The 18,306-nt window shown below is 43.4% G+C and overlaps 2 gene segments (V, D, J or C); one reads left to right on the top strand and one right to left on the bottom strand.

Annotated features, from left to right (window-relative positions):
• Nucleotides 1-4,502: 4,502 nt before the first annotated feature.
• Nucleotides 4,503-5,823, bottom strand: LOC124467581. The segment is given in 2 exon segments: nt 4,503-5,099; nt 5,730-5,823. A coding segment is annotated over 1 exon segment (246 nt).
• Nucleotides 5,824-7,068: 1,245 nt separating this feature from the next.
• On the top strand, nt 7,069-7,659 carry LOC124467580. The segment is given in 2 exon segments: nt 7,069-7,151; nt 7,299-7,659. Coding segments are annotated over 2 exon segments (384 nt in total).
• Nucleotides 7,660-18,306: the final 10,647 nt, after the last annotated feature.

The raw sequence follows: 18,306 nt of genomic DNA, 5'->3' as shown, positions 1-18,306 counted from the left end.
CTGAGGATGCAGGAGATTACTACTGTCAGCAGCATAAAGCTTTCCCGTTCACACAGTGAAATCCAGCCGTACAAAAACCTCCCCAAGCTATGAGGAAGTACTCTCTCTGCATCACATCTACTCACTGGAGTGCAGCTCACATGTATCAACAACAACAACTACTGTATCATTATCTTCTAGAACCAACAGTGTTACAAGAAGATGAGCACTGAAGATGTTCTGTGTCTGTCTGTTTTACATTAAGGAGACTCCAGTAAAGGTAGAAGATGAGAATATGTACAGTATTTAATGATGATAACTCATAAGAAACTATCGCTGGTTGCCAAGAAAAAACATACATGCTTATTTAGAATTAATTGCAGAAATGCATTAGCACAGATAATTGATCCATCACTGCCTGGGTCTTGGTGGTCAAATGAATGAAGTGGACATGGTACAGAGGGACTTATTTACCTTAAAGTAAAAAGGACACATAGTTTCCATACAATACTTCCATGTAGGGTACAACATGAGATGTCAAGTTCCTGCATAGAATACTACAGTGTACTTCTATCCTTGAAAGGGTGTACCATGTGAAACAATCACACAGAGACCTATCTATATGCACAGCCAGAGCAGAGGAATCGGACAGTCAGGTTTGCACAGCTGTGCCTTTATAGCCTGACGTTGTCATTCTCATCGTTCTAGTCAGAATATGAGTCTGATACCGATCCGTTGGCCTGTGAGTATGGGGCGTGTTTCAACGGAACCCGAAAAAAATTCCTCTTGCTCAATTGGATAGACCTACAACCAATCAGAACAACGTATATGTTAACTTTTACCGAATCCCGTAGGAAGGACGGCAAGAAACATTTTCAATCGACAAATACATTGATCGCGTTTCTCTGTTCCTCTTATTAAATGAATGCACTGTCAATGTCTTCTAAAACAGACTCGATGGCAGAATCTACACATCTCAGCTCTCCAGCGGCAGCCATGTTTGTTGAAAAAAAAAACAACCCAAGCGCTCTTTGTTGACATGGTTAATTACGTCACTGTTGATCATCTGTCCATCATCGTAGAAAGCCCCCCCTGACAACTTGATTGGTACGAAAAGCTCTTGAGGGGTGATGAACTTGGAGAGCTGGGTGCTGGGTGGAGGTGGTGTGTCTGGTGATGAACTTGGAGAGCTGGGTGCTGGGTGGAGGTGGTGTGTCTGGTGATGAAGGCACCATGGGAAATCAGTCTCAGTGGGGTTCCACACATGTCAACATCTTAACTCATCCTGTACTGTGAGTCTCTACTGTCTCCTCACTGTATCAAGCTGGAAGACTTGAGAATTTTTTTATAGAACTAAGTAACGTCTGCAACATGACTTATGACCTTGGTACAACAGGAGCCTAAATAAAACATTTTACACTGTATCAATTAACAAGCTACATGGGCAGATGGGGGTCAGATGGTTGAGCGGTTAGGGAATCGGGCTATTACATCAGAAAGTTGCCAGTTCGATTCCCGGCATGCCAAATAATGCAGTGTCCTTGGGCAAGGCACCTTACTTGCCTTGGGGGTAATGTCCCTGTACTTACTGTAAGTCGCTCTGGATAAGAGCGTCTGCTAAATGACTGAATGTAAATGTACAGGATATTTTTTTCAAATCAGATATTAGTGAGTACTGACAAAGACTCTCATCCATTTTGTACAGAATACGATTTGTTAAGTCTGCCAGTTTTTCAAGTTTTCTTTAAAACCTCTTTACAAGAAATGGTTCCGTGCTCAGCTATTCTGTATGCTACTGATGGTTAACATGCAGACTAACAGGAAGCTTTGCTAGAGTCCCCTTGTCACTGTCAATAGTTGAATCTGAAGCGCGCCTGTAATTGTTCCACATTCATTTGTGGAGTGTGGTATCATATAAGGAGGAGTTGAGACATTGATTTAAAGGATTTAAAGGAGAACAGCATTAACTGCAGGAGTCTGAGTTACAGTGTTCTGTCCTCTGGACTCCATGTTCAGCCACTCACAGACTGAGATACTGACACTTACCACTAGAGGAACACAGAAACTGTGATCATTGAGACACAGCATCAAACCTCAGTTCACACATCTGTTCAACGACAGTTTCTTTGTGGGTCCAAGAAAGTGTGTCTGAACAGAGAGGACACTTTGCATAGGCAGCACATGCTTCAGTGGTCTGGGAGTGTTTATAGTCCTGTGAGTTTAACACCTCATGACTGAGAGCTGTCCTTCATGACAACAGAACCCACAACAACCATGACTCTGATCACCATCTTCATTTGGACTCTAGCTGTCTACATACAGGGTAAGAGAGTTCTGTCATAAAAGATCAACTTCAGTATTACCTCTAATGTTAACCACTTGTTAACAACTGCAATGTGTATGTTTTGACGTATCCAGATGTATCCTTAATATTTGTCTCTTCTTTCATCTTCTCTCTTCACACACAGAGTCCAGAGGGCAGTACACTTTGACTCAGACTCCTGCAGTGAAAGCTGTTCCTGCAGGAGATACAGTCTCTGTAGGATGTAGAGTTAGCAGTTCTGTCTATACAGCTATAGCCTGGTACCTCCAGAGACCAGGAGAAGCTCCTAAACTCCTCATTTACTACGCTACAACACTTCAGTCTGGGACTCCATCTAGATTCAGTGGTAGTGGATCTGGGAGTGACTTCACTCTGACCATCAGTGGAGTCCTGGCTGAAGATGCAGGAGATTACTACTGTCAGCAGTACAATTCGTTACCGTTCACACAGTGATTCAGACTTGTACAAAAACCTCCCTCAGCTTTAGAGGAAGTGCAGCTGCTCCACCCCATGAACCTTCAGATCTGGTTAGTGATTAGCAGGTTACAAGACACATTCTTGGACACCATGATTCAATTAATTCCTGAATTGATACACCATTATAGATTTCCACTATATTCCATTTAATTCATCATTATTCTCAAATCTTCACAGTTAAATACCTGCCTTATAAAATTTACAGGAAGGATTTGTTACTAAAATATAAAGGTCTTTGGAGAGTTTAAGTTTTGCAAGCCTCAATTTAGAGGTTTGGTGCTTGTTGACTGACCAGGGTACAACTCAAACATTGTTTCTTAAAGACATCAACCCAGACAGCAATACATAAGATACCGACAGTGACATCATGATGATCAGGTGTCACAGTGGAACTGGAAACCCTGCGGGCACCACACTGGCTCATTGGGTAGAGTTGGTACCACATGGGCTGAGGCCCTCAAACAGCAGCCTGGGTTCTGATCCAGCCTGGGCCCTTTGCTGCAGGTCTTCCCCTCTCTCTCCCAGTGCCTTTCCTGTCTACCTTGAACTGAAACCATCCAATCAAGATTAAAAAGGTCCATGATAAAAAAAAAAGAAAAAAAAGAAAAGTATACATTAATTGAGCTGCTTAAGGATTTACCAAATATGACTGAAATAAAGATGTCTCCCTCAGCCAAGCATTGCAATACACACAAGCATGTACAACATTCCACTGTGATGTGTGTCTAGGACTGTTCCTCATGCCAAACACTTATCAGGTTGACAGTGTCTTTAGTATATTTCATAGTCTACATCAGATTACATGGTTCTTTAAGTGTTCATAAAGAACTCACGGAAACCCCTTACATTAACACAACCAGACATTATTAACGCTGGGTTACACATTTTGAAATAAGTCTTTATTAGTCATTTGAAAACAAAAGATAAACTGACAATATTTATAAATGCATCATATACTTTATTTAATGTAAAGTATTAAATACATCTCTGACATGAAGACCTGAGAGGAAGTCCCCACTTCCATTCCTGTGTAACAATCATGTCAGACAGGAGTTAGATGACTCACTCTACCCCCTCCTCTCCCCCCTCAGTAATGAGACCAGCCCCCCCTCACACCTGGCCCAGTCCAGGGTAGTTTAGACTCAACTGTTCAGCTGTACATTGGGAGCTGTGGGAGTGAAACTGAGATTTGCATCTTCAGGGTGGCTGGTTCTGCTACTCCCAGAATAGAGCAGCACTGTCACCAGATGCTCACCTGACCCCAGGGGATTAAGGGGGATTATCATCAGGGTCCCACAGATTAGGGACCATGTTGTATCACTGCACATTAAACTATTGCCTTTAATAACTGAATTCAAATGTTGTTCAGTTTTAACATGAGTGATTTATGATGAGTCTGTCCTTACTGTGTGAACACAATCCCATGGTATCATGGTGGTAGAAGGTAAACTCTCCTATAGAGCTGTATGCTGTGTCATGATGACAGATGAATATCAATGATGAATGGAACCTGACTGGTGTGTGGTCTAGATCTGTTTATAGCCATGTACAATCGTAGTATCAGTGAAACACTAATGTCTTATCATCTATCATAGTGTTTCTTGTGTTGCTGATCTCATGATGATCTGATGAAAATACAGTTATGCAATGAACTATTTCAACGTGTAATTCCATTTCATGACTGTAATCAACATATTAATGAATAAAGTCAAATTCCTTATTTTCAAATTCAATAATACTTCTTTATTGTCTAACTAAAACAACAACATTCAAGCATCAAAGCAAAGCCAACATACAGAGTGAATAGCGACCTCCAGCAGAACACATTGACACTAGCACTGATTACAGCTCAGTGGACAGAGAGCAGCGACACGTGGACTCTAGCAAAGCTCCCTGTTAGTCTGCATGTGAGCCATCAGCAGGACAGAGAACGGCTGAACCCAGAACAGAGTCCCAGCAGAGGAAGCAGCCCCTCTCCACAGGGCTGGGTGAGCCTGGGGCTACTCTGAACACTGCTCTCTCTTCAGGGTGTGAGTGACCGTAGGCTGGGAGCTCTGGTGGGCCTCACAGGTCACCTCCAGCACACTGGTCCACTCCTGGGCAGTGAGAGTCAGGGTGCTGCTCCAGCTGTACTGGCCGTCCTTCTCCCAGAGCCCCCTGCTGGCCTCCTGGCTCTTCTTGCTGCTCCCGTCCACCTTCCAGCTGAGGGTCCAGTCTGAGGGGAAGCCCTGGTTGGCCAGACACATCAGCGTGGCTGTACTCTTACTGGACAGTTCCTCACTGGAGGGGGGCAGCACCGTCAGGGTGGGGGCACGGTTACCTGGAGACAAACACAATACGTCAGATTACAAACCTACTCAGCAGTTTAAGAGATTGTTTTTGAAGACAGAGATGGACTTCTGCTATTTCAACCAAAGACTGATGAAATTACTTCTGGATTAATTACACAATATCAATAAATTATCATAGTGTGAACAAAGAAATGAAATCAAGTTAATACATGAACATGAGTCAATAATTTGTCATACTGTACAAGGCAACACAATTATGGTATTTTGGTGGGAAATGATCATTACTAAAATGGTCACAGTCGGTGTACAACTAGCAGTTTGTATCAAAAAATGTCTGGCCGAATCAAAAAATCTCAATACTTTTCATGAACTGACATTATAGATATTAACATATGATCATGCAGGTGCATAAATAACTCAAAACAACATGTCAAATCTCATCAGACGATCAGTGCATCCACCCATGAACAAACAGCATTAAGATGAAGTAAAAATCACAAACTAGGATTAAACAGTTTAAATTTGTAATTTTACAGTATTCACCAGAAAATATACTTTTTTTTTACATACGATCTTTGAATGATCTTGAACCTAAAAATTTCTATGAAGAATCAAGCATGCAAAAAGTGAAATCCCTTTCAGAAAAGATTGTTACTTACTTCCAACATCTAGTCTGGTACCTCCACCAAAAGTGTACCACAGTGATTCAACCTCTATTACTGCCCGTACAAAAACCTCCCTCCTATTGCTGCTTGATTCACCACAGCTTATTTAGACTTTTTGTTAAAGCATCAAGAATTATTTCTCAATGACCGCTTTTAGCTCATTTTCAGAATCGTGAAAAAGCTTTAGATGTGTTTTCATTTTAAGCCTGAAATCTAGTTTTCCAGAATTTTCTAAATGGTTGAAAAAATTACTATATTCAGAAAAGTGACACTCAGTATTGATGTCAAGACGTATTTAGTTAAATACAGAGAAGATTCAATCTTGTTCAGATACTTACTTCCAACATCCAGTCTGGTGCCTCCACCAAAAGTCCACCACAGTGATTGACTCTGGTTAAGTCGTCGTACAAAAACCTCTCTGTGTTATGAGGCTGCATCTCTACCAGAGCCCACAGCTGCTGTCTGCTTCAACCTGGACTCACACAACACAACACTGGACTACAGCAGACTACACAATCCTGCACTACACTCTCTTCAACAGCAGCTGAGGCTCTGTCTCCAGCATCATGTGACCTGGGTCTTTATCGTATTCCTACTCCATGTTTCAGGACCTACTCTGGTGAACCTCTCATGTGTCGTCCTCATCAGACTCCATGACAACAGCAGAGCCAGTGTCCAACACTACATCCACTGTTAGTATTCCTCCATATTGTCCACAGGCTAGAGAGCAGCTGGGACAGTGATCCATGTTGTATATGCCTTTCTTCTACATGCTGATCCCAGACTTAACAGTGGGGGTGAAGTCACAGTGGACAGACTCCACTAGCAGAGAATCCCAGCAGCTTTAGTTGACACAAGTGTTCACTGACTGATTTGAGGAACTTAGTCCAAGCATGAGTGAACAGGCTGATGATAGAATACATGACCACATGAGGAAGACTATCTCTGCTGATGGTCTTGTTATCAAGATCAGAATAACAAGGAGACAAGTCAACAATGTTCATGTAGACAGAAGGTTATTGACATGAATGTCTGACTGTCCCTACATTTCCACACACATTTCTCAATATGCTGTATAATCCACTTAAATTATAATACACTTGTACTACACAGGGCTGTTTTTTGTACCTAAATTAATTAGTAAATGTGTTGTTGTGGTTATATAACATCCACGTAGACATAATGGGGAAGGACATTTTGACGTGCAGATCTCCAGGGAACATCCCCAGTAACTGAAATAGATGACACATGCTGGACTTATTTGCATGCTGCATGTATGAGCTTCAGTAGTCTGGGAGTGTTTATATGTGAGCTCAACACTTCATGACTGAGAGCCGTTCTTCACACCAACTGAATCTACAACAACCATGACTTTGATTATCAGCATTGTGTGGATCCTAACTCTCTTTATTCAGGGTAAGAAATCAAACACATTATTTACAGAGGTGTTTACATACACAGTTTGTGTGAATCAGATGCTGCATGAGTTATTAAAGAGTAAATACATTTGAAGTGTTGTAATTGTTCAACATTGTGACAAGGTCTTTGTTGTCTCTTTTCCAGAGTCCAGAGGACAGATCACTGTGACTCAGACTCCTGCAGTGAAAGCTGTTCTCCCAAAACAGACAGTCTCTCTGCAGTGTAAAACCAGCAGTGATGTGTATGATGCAGGTTCCTCTTCTCCCCGTCTAGCCTGGTACCTCCAGAAACCTGGAGAAGCTCCTAAACTCCTCATTTACTACGCTAAAACCCTGTACACAGGAACTCCTTCTAGATTCAGTGGTAGTGGAACACATAGGGACTTCACTCTGACCATCAGTGGAGTAGAGGCTGAAGATGCAGGAGATTACTACTGTCAGAGTGCACACATAACCAGTGACTGGGTGTTCACACAGTGATACAGAGCCGTACAAAAACCTCCCTCAGTCAGACTGCACAGTGACTGCACTGCTACAGCTGGGACCTACTGCAGGTGCTGAGGGGGAAGAGACAGTGACATGGAACACTGGTCAGTTGATGAGGTCACATGAAACATCAAATATCACAAACTGTACACACCCTCTGTCTCTCCCTGAAAACCATCATGATGATGAGGATGATGATCATTGCATAGTTTCAATGTTGCAACATTGCATTATAATAGTAATTGTCATCATAATCAATATGATCTGTAATTTTCGGAGTATAAGGCGCACCTGAATATAAGCCGCAGCAGCTAAATTGAATGATGTGTACATATATAAGCCGCACTGGACTATGAGCCGCAGGGTCAAAAAATGGGAACAAAGTCGTGGCTTAGAGTCCCAATATTACAGTAGTTTCCATACAATACTTCTTTCTAAGGTACGGGATGAGATGTCAAGTTTCTGCATAGAATACTACAGTGTACTTTTATCCTTGAAAGGGTGAACCATGTGTAATCACACAGTGACCTGTATAGCGCAGCCAGAGCAGATCATCGGACAGTCAGGTTTGCACAGCTGTGCCTTTATAGCCTGACGTTGTCATTCTCATCGTTCTAGTCGGAATATGAGTCTGATACCGATCCTTTGGCCTGTGAGTAAGGGGCGTGTTTCAACGGAACACGAATAAAAAGACTATTCGCTCAATTGGATAGACCTACAACCAATCAGAGCAACGTATATGTTAACTTTTACCAAATCCCTTAGGATGGACGGCAAGAAACATTTTCAATCGACAAATGCCTTGATCGCGTTTCTCTGTTCATCTTTCAAAATTTTGCACTGTCAATGTCTTCTAAAAAAGACTCGATGGCAGAATCTACACATCTTAGCTCTCCAGCGGCAGCCATGTTTGTTGAAAACAAAATCAACCCAAGCGCTCTTTGGTGACATGGTTAATTACGTCACTGTTGTTCATCTGTCCATCATCGTAGAAAGCCCCCCCTGACAACTTGATTGGTACGAAAAGCTCTTGAGGGGTGATGAACTTGGAGAGCTGGGTGCTGGGTGGAGGTGGTGTGTCTGGTGATGAACTTGGAGAGCTGGGTGCTGGGTGGAGGTGGTGTGTCTGGTGATGAACTTGGAGAGCTGGGTGCTGGGTGAAGGTGGTGTGTCTGGTGATGAACTTGGACAGCTGGGTGCTGGGTGGAGGTGGTGTGTCTGGTGATGAAGGCACCATGGGAGCTCAGTCTCAGTGGGGTTCTGTCGTGGAAGTTTTTGGGAGAATCAATCGTTTAAGCTGTAGTCGGGTGAAGTATAGTTAATGTTTATTTGACGTAGGTCCAAACATAATAACGTTAACATCATCAGCCCACAAACATAAGACAATAACACAAAGACAATTCCATACAGCTCCATCTAGCATTCTAGAATGGAACCGGGAGAATCCAGCCCACCAGCACTACTCAGCTGATGGCCCTGAACCCCCCAGAACATTCTTCAACAAACCATTTTAAAGATACGACAGTTCTCAAAAGTCATTGGTCCATCCTACAGACATGAAGCTATACCAAATCTCTTCTGTCATTGATTAAATCCTTAGAACAATACAGTTGAATCCACATTTTCTTCAGAACAACTGTCTCTTCTCCCCAGGTGACAAGAACTCTTTCAGGTCACCCAGACTTTGCGTCTCCTAGACTTCACGTCTCCTAGTTAGGTGTTATAAAACTACAGGTGGCATCTCTACCAAATGATTCGAATCAAGATACATTGTATCAAGCTTCTCAACCAACTGTAAACTTCTCCTAAAACACATTCATTGTACACAGGCCCAACATTTCTTTCACAGTTCCATACGTCAACATTTCAACTCATCCTGTACTCAGTGTACTGTGAGTCTCTACTGTCTCCTCACATTATCAAGTTGGAAGACTTGAGGAATTTTTATAGAACTAAGTAACGTCTGCAACATGACTTATGACCTTGGTACAACAGGATATGATCAGTGTATCAATTAACAAGCTGAATGGGCAGCTGGGGGTTGGATGGTTGAGCGGTTAGGGAATCGGGCTATTACATCAGAAGGTTGCCAGTTCGATTGCCGGCATGCCAAATAATGTTGTGTCCCTGAGCAAGGCACCCTACTTGCCTCGGGGGTAATGTCCCTGTACTTACTGTAAGTCGCTCAGGATAAGAACATCTGCTAAATGACTGAATGTAAATGTACAGGATATTTTTTTCAAATCAGATATTAGTGAGTACTGACAAAGACTGTCTCATCCATTTTGTACAGAATACGATTTGTTAAGTCTGCCAGTTTTTCAAGTTTTCTTTAAAACCTCTCTACAAGAAATTGTTCCGTGCTCAGCTATTCTGTATGCTACTGATGGTTAACATGCAGACTAACAGGAAGCTTTGCTAGAGTCCCCTTTTTACTGTCAATAGTTGAATCTGAAGAGCGCCTATATTTCTTCCACATTCATTTGTGGAGTGTGGTATCATATAAGGAGACATTGATTTAAAGGATTTAAAGGAGAATAGTTTTCATTGCAGGAGTCTGAGTTACAGCGTTCTGTTCTCTGGACTCCATGTTAACCAACTCACAGACTGAGATAATGACACTGACCACTAGAGGGACACAGAGACTGTGAGAAACAGCATCAAGCCTCAGTTCACACATCTCGTCAACTACAGTTTCTTTGTGGGTCCAAGAAAGTGTGTCTGAACAGAGAAGACACTTTGCATAGGCAGCACATGCTTCAGTGGTCTGGGAGTGTTTATAGTCCTGTGAGTTTAACACCTCATGACTGAGAGCTGTCCTTCATGACAACAGAACCCACAACAACCATGACTCTGATCACCATCTTCATCTGGACTCTAGCTGTCTACATACAGGGTAAGAGAGTTCTGTCATAAAAGATCAACTTCAGCATTACCTCTAATGTTAACCACTTGTTAACCACTGCAATGTGTATGTTTTGACATATGCAGATGTATCCTTAATATTTGTCTCTTCTTTCATCTTCTCTCTTCACACCCAGAGTCCAGAGGGCAGTACACTTTGACTCAGACTCCTGCAGTGAAAGCTGTTCTTGCAGGACATACAGTCTCTATAGGATGTAGAGTTAGCAGTCCTGTGTACAGTAGTAATTATCTAGCCTGGTACCTCCAGAGACCAGGAGAAGCTCCTAAACTCCTCATTTACAGGGCTACAACACTTCAGTCTGGGACTCCATCTAGATTCAGTGGTAGTGGATCTGGGAGTGACTTCACTCTGACCATCAGTGGAGTCCTGGCTGAAGATGCAGGAGATTACTACTGTCAGAGTTTACACTACCCTAACAGTGTCTGGGTGTTCACACAGTGATACAGAGCCGTACAAAAACCTCCCTCAGTCAGACTGCACGGTGACTGCACTGCTACAGCTGGGACCTACTGCAGGTGCTGAGGGGGAAGAGACAGTGACATGGAACACTGACTGGTCTTTGTTACACTGAGATTAATATATCAGTGATACTCATATGTTAACTACCTCACCCTCATGTCAAAGCACTCCAACATGTAAAGTTGTTTATAATGGAATTTATTTCCGTCGACATTCATTCTTTAGCCTATTTAAAATCTGTCCTTATTGGCTCTCACTCATACAAACTGATTGAATCTGTGACTGTTTACATTCATCAGGACTCAGAGCAGCACATCAACAATGAGTGAATCCTAGTTCAGCCTTGGCACTGGGCCAGCGCCCTGCATTAAGCTCATTAACTACACCTGTGTTAGCCTGCTTCAAGCCCATTGGCCCACGTCCGCTAAGGCGGCATTATAAGGCAGCACGGATACGCACACAGTCACTCCTGGTTGGTGTATTACTGTGCTGCTGCCACCCTCCACCATCCCCATCTCCCTGTGTTGTCTGTATGTTCTATCCATTAGGGGGGATTATTACTCTATTTGCTCACTGCCTCATAGTCCATGTATGTTGCTAGCTAATGATAGAGAGAGAGAGTGCTTCCCCTAGATACATCCACTCCACAAAACCGATTTCCATGTCCATGGTGATCAATAAATGCTCAAATCAAAACATATGAGTGTCTTGACTGAAATGCTGTTATTACTGAACAGGTCACTGATACTGAATATTTCTCAGTAGATCAAATGCATTCAGACTCTGTATTTGTGCCCATACAGTTAGTGTCTGAAGGCTTCAGTGTGTATCTGACCCACACATGAAGTGTGAAGGATTCACAGTGTCTCCAGGAAGGACCTTTGCATACCGGTCCTGCTTCACTGCTCCTCAGAGCAGCTGGTCTCTCTCTCCTTGTCTCTCTGCTCTCTGAGGCCTTTAAAGCTGCCTGAGGGTCCCTCTCTCCCTCACACCATCTCTGCTGGTCTCCCCCTTTCCATTCACCACTGATACCTTCATAGTCTTCCTGGAGCTCTCTCTCTTCCTCACTCATAGCTAGATATCATCTACAGGTCTCTCTCCCTCTCTGGCTGTTGGACAACATGGCTGCCCTGGCCCTCCTGCTGAGCACACTGGCTCTCTGTCCAGCAGGTAAGGAGAAGTCACATGTCTAAACACATTTATTTGATCTTCCCCTCAGCTCAAAGGCAGATTTGGTCTGACTGATGGTTTCAGAATTTTAATATGTATTCAAATGAGTTTTAATACTTAATTTTATTTGTGTCATTGTTGAATTCAACCTTGCCAAGATGGTTTGATTTTCATGACATGCTGTGTTGTGTTGACAGGATCTCTGGCTGATATCGTTCTGACTCAGAGTCCTATAGTGAAGACTGTGTCTGCAAGAGAGAGTGTCACTTTGAACTGTCAGTCCAGCTTCTCTGGTTTCACCGATAGCTTAGCCTGGTATCTCCAGAGACCTGGAGAGAGACCCACTCTGCTGTTCTCCTCCCAGAGCAGCAGAGTCTTAGGAACTCCAGGGAGGTTTTCTGTAGAAAGATCTGGGACCAACTTTATGTTGAAAATCAGTGGAGTTCAGACTGAAGATGCAGGAGATTACTACTGTCAGCAGCACTATTCATACCCGTTCCCACAGTGATACAGACTCGTACAAAAACCTCCCTCAGTCCGACTGCACAGTGACTTGTTAAGGAAGAATTCGAGTGGCACTGTGTAGATCTGAATAGTCAAGGGATATGGTTTTAATACAATTCATTAGACTATACAATTACATAAACAAAGCTTTGCTGATCAATCTCAGCGAAGGAGGTGTCATCCACACAGGTCGTTCGCAGGAGTGATACCAACCATCACACATGCACTGCCTTATATAAACTTAAGATCAAATGGCATTCTATAAGGTCAATCAATCAATGTAGCAAACTCTGTGATTGGCTAACTCAACTTAGTGACAGTTTGAAACAATACATCTCCGGTGTGTCCCAAAGTTATTTGATGTCACAGCTCTCTCCAGAGCAGTAGATAATAAAGCCACAGGGGTTGACCAGTCAAATGGTCAACTGTCCTTTGTGTGACCATCTTCAAACAATACTTTTAATTAACACAAACAATGAAACAGGACACAGTCCTTCTAGCAAAAGTTCAGAGCAACTGTCTCATTGACCCCTTACAGTAACCAGAGGACAGAAGGCCATATAAGATGCTTGACCCATCCCCCAGGGCAAGCTGCCCACAGAGCCATCAGCACCTCACATTCCTTTGAACTCAACTTAATTATTTTCCCTTCCTGTCTCTTACCAATGAACATAGAAGATTATAGATTTCATACACATACATCTATGCATATGACCAAAATTTCCACTACAGACTGCACTGCTACAGCTGGGACCTACTGCAGGTGCTGAGGGGGGAAGAGACAGTGTAAGGATGAGATGTCTGTCAAGGCAGGCCAAGGAAGCACGACAATATAAAAGTGTTGACTCGGTTTTATTAGCAACGCCGTCGGATCATGCCACCAATCCACAACAGAGTGGCTAGCATGAGTGAGAAACATGTCTCTTAGATAGCAATTATATACATGAGCTGGACAGTACAGATATAGTAACCACCAAAACGTTCCCTTAAATAGTACACATTCCACGCATGATGCACATGGAACACAGTCCACAGGTGATGCGGTCATAACTAAGTTTGGAGACCACTATCTACTTCCTTGCTCTCTAGAGGTTGCACAGAGTGCATCCCTAGATCTATGTGTGTCCTTCTAGGGGCACACGGAGCGACCTCTTAACCTCTGAGACACAAGCTTCTGTATACAGAACATCTGCACATCAGACAGTGACATGAAACACTGGTCAGTAGATGAGGTCACATCAAATATCACAAACTGTACACACCCTCTGTGTCTCCCTGAAAACCATGAGGATGAAAATCATTGCAGGTATAATAGTGATAGTCATCACAATCAATATGATCTGAATCATTGGACTACTTTTCCATGATTGACATTGTCACGGTGTGTGGAGGGGTAGGACCCAAACGCTGGAGAGTCGGCAAGAGTTGCGAAGAAAGGGTTTAATGCTCAAAACAGACTTAGTACACACAGGGACAAAAGGTAATGGGTAATGCCAAGACTGGACAAAAACAGGAACCTAAATACACAGAAACAAAGACACAGGTGGACACAATGAAACTAACGAGAACTGAACGAGACACAGGTGACGACAATGAGACAGGGAACACTAGGACAGGGCAAAACCAAAAACAATAGGGGGGCACGGCTGTGGCCGTGACAGTACCCCCCTCTCAAGGGACATCACCCGACGTCCCACAAGGCAGGGCAGGGGGTCGGGGCAGGTCCGGGGGCGGGGACGAGGGGGTGCCTGGGGGCACGGACGAGGGGACGCCTGGGAGCGTGGGCACCGTGGCAGGTGGCAGCCAGAATGCCTCGGGCGGAGGAGGAGGCGGCCAGGAGTCCTCGGTTGGCCTGGCACAACCTAGGAACGCAGGGGCGAGGCAGGGCCTCAGGGCAGGAACGAGGCTGGGGCAGAGGGCAGGAACGAGGCTGGAGTGGGGGTTCGGGCTGGAGCCAGGACTTGGGGCGGGCCTTCAACTGCAGGCTTTGGCGTCCACCGAAGGCAAGGCGGGTCCCTAAATAAGTTGCGAAAACTCTCCGCTGGGTCCTTTTGCAGTCTTGGCATTCTGTCATGGTGTGCGGAGGGGTAGAACCCAAACGCAGGAGAGTCGGCAAGAGTTGCAAACAAAAAGGGTTTACTGCTCAAAACAGCCATGGTACACACAGGGACAAAGGGTAATGCCAAGACAAAGACTGGCCAAAAACAGGAACCTAAATACACAGAAACAAACAAGACACAGGTGAACACAATGAAACTAACGACAACTGAACGAGACACAGGTGACGACAATGAGACAGGGAACACTAGGACAGGGCAAACCCAAAAACAATAGGGGGGCACGGCTGTGGCCGTGACAGACATAATACATAACAGTTGACCTTTACTGATCTGTAATCTACACAGGTGCTTCTTAATTTATCATCCAGCTGAGAGTGGTAAACATTCCCAAATGTACTAAATGCAAACTTTCTAAATTCAGATTAAGGAACGTAAACTACCTTGGTACAACAGGAGCCAAGCCGAAATAAATCATGTTACTATCATTGTATCGATATAATTAAGCTACAGGATATTAAAGATATTTAGGAGTACTGACAAAGACTCTGTCATTCATTTTGGACAGAATACGCTTTGTTAGGTCTGTCTGATTTCAAGTTTTATTTAAAACCTCTGTACTTTTGTTCTGAGGTCAGCCATTCTGTATGTTGCTGATGGTTAACATGTAGACTAACAGCAAGCTTTGCTAAAATCTCCTTGTCACTGTCAATAGTTAAATCTGATAAGCACCTATATTTGTTCCACATTCATTTTTGGCATGTGGTATCATATGTTTGGCGTAGCTGGTAGTGGTTGCGCTTTGGAAGTCAGAGGTGGTGAGTTCGACTCCTGGTCGGAGCAGCCAGATACCTCTGACGGAGCTCGCAAGACCACGTCCGTTACATACCCGTCACATCAGCACACTCTCAATGATAGCCCTGTGGAACTACCCAATGATGGGGGACTGACCTGTAGTCCTCTCAGCTGCCAGAGGAAGAACAGGCACTGCTGGCCTTTCTTCACTTATTGAGTGATGTCATTGTCCCATTTTAGTGTGTTGGTGATGGTTGTGCCTAGGAACTTGAAATGCCCTACTACGGTGACAGATGAGTTGTTGATGACAAGTGGAGGATGTGTTGGAACCTTTTTACGGAAGTCCACAATCACCTCCACTGTCTTGTTGACATTGAGCTCTAGGTTGTTGACTGCACACCAGGACTCTAGACGGCTGAACTCCCTCCAGTTGGCAGACTCATTGTTGTTACTGATGAAACAAGTTGCAAATCTTTTGAATTGACATCTAGAGAATACAAATAATTGTCCATAATTATTAGCATGAAACTTATCCTTACTGACTATTTCTCACTCAGACTCAGATCACATCAGTGACTGTCACATTCATCAGGATTCAAAGCAGTATATTTTCACTGTTGTTTTCACTGAACAGCAGGTCACTATCTCTGAATACAAAGTAGACGTCAAGGAGGTAAACTGTGACATGACAACGTATTTTAAGTTAAAAAAATACCAAACCATCGGTCGTTCTAATTGTCATTTTACCAACACTGACCACTAAAGGGAGACAGAGACTGTATTCACTGAGACACAGCACCAAGCCTCAGTTCACAAATCTCTTCAACTACAGTTTCTCTGTGGGTCCAAGAAAGTGTGTCTGAACAGAGAGGACACTTTGCATAGGCAGCACATGCTTCAGTGGTCTGGGAGTGTTTATAGTCCTGTGAGTTTCACACCTAATGACTGAGAGCTGTCCCTCATGACAACAGAACCCACAACAACCATGACTCTGATCACCATCTTCATCTGGACTCTAGCTGTCTACATACAGGGTAAGAGAGTTCTGTCATAAAAGATCAACTTCAGCATTACCTCTAATGTTAACCACTTGTTAACCACTGCAATGTGTATGTTTTGACATATCCTGATGTATCCTTAATATTTGTCTCTTCTTTCATCTTCTCTCATTACACCCAGAGTCCAGAGGGCAGATCACTTTGACTCAGACTCCTGCAGTGAAAGCTATTCCTGCAGGAGATACAGTCTCTATAGGATGTAGAGTTAGCAGTTCTGTCTCTACTTATCTAGCCTGGTACCTCCAGAGACCAGGAGAAGCTCCTAAACTCCTTATTTACGGGGCTACAACACTTCAGTCTGGGACTCCATCTCGATTCAGTGGTAGTGGATCTGGGAGTGACTTCACTCTGACCATCAGTGGAGTCCTGGCTGAAGATGCAGGAGATTACTACTGTCAGCAGCACTATTCGAGGCCGTTCACACAGTGATTCAGACTCGTACAAAAACCTCCCTCAGCTTTAGAGGAAGTGCAGCTGCTCCACCCCATGAACTTTCAGATCTGGTTAGTGATCAGCAGGTTACAAGATACATTCTTGGACACCATGATTCAATTATTTCCTGAATTGATACACCATTATAGATTTCCACTATATTCCATTTAATTCATCATTCTCAAATCTTCAGTTAAATACCTGTCTTATAAAACTTACAGGAAGGAATTGCTACTAAAATATAAAGGTCTTTGGAGAGTTTAAGTTTTGCAAGCCTCAATTTAGAGGTTTGGTGTTTGTTGATTGACAAGGGTACAACTCAAACATTGTTTCTTAAAGACATCAACCCAGACAGGAATACATAAGTTACCGACAGTGACATCATGATGATCAGGTGTCACAGTGGAACTGGAAACCCTGGGGGCACCACACTGGCTCATTGGGTAGAGTTGGTACCACATGGGCTGAGGCCCTCAAACAGCAGCCTGGGTTCTGATCCAGCCTGGGCCCTTTGCTGCAGGTCTTCCCCTCTCTCTCCCACTGCCTTTCCTGTCTACCTTGAACTGACACCATCCAATCAACATTAAAAAGGTCCATGATCAAAAAAAAAGAAAAATAAGAAAAGTATACATTAATTGAGCTGCTTGAGGATTTACCAAATATGACTGAAATAAAGATGTCTCCCTCAGCCAAGCATTGCAATACACACAAGCATGTAGAACATTCCACTGTGATGTGTGTCTAGGACTGGTTCTCATGCCAAACACTTATCAGGTTGACAGTGTCTTTAGTATATTTCATAGTCTACATCAGATTACATGGTTCTTTAAGTGTTCATGAAGATCTCACGGAAACCCCTTACATTAACACAACCAGACATTATTAACGCTGGGTTACACATTTTGAAATAAGTCTTTATTAGTCATTTGAAAACAAAAGATAAACTGACGATATTTATAAATGCATCATGTACTTTATTTAATCTAAAGTAATAAATACATCTCTGACATGAAGACCTGAGAGGAAGTCCCCACTTCCATTCCTGTGTAACATTCATGTCAGACAGGAGTTAGATGACTCACTCTACCCCCTCCTCTCCCCCCTCAGTAATGAGACCAGCCTCCCCTCACACCTGGCCCAGTCCAGGGTAGTTTAGACTCAACTGTTCAGCTGTACATTGGGAGCTGTTGGAGTGAAACTGAGATTTGCATCTTCAGGGTGGCTGGTTCTGCTACTCCCAAAATAGAGTAGCACTGTCACCAGATG

This window comes from Hypomesus transpacificus, chromosome 4, assembly GCF_021917145.1.
Source record: "Hypomesus transpacificus isolate Combined female chromosome 4, fHypTra1, whole genome shotgun sequence".
NCBI lineage: Eukaryota > Metazoa > Chordata > Actinopteri > Osmeriformes > Osmeridae > Hypomesus > Hypomesus transpacificus.
Note: the sequence above shows the minus strand (reverse complement) of the source record. Positions and strands in the feature narration are given on the sequence as shown.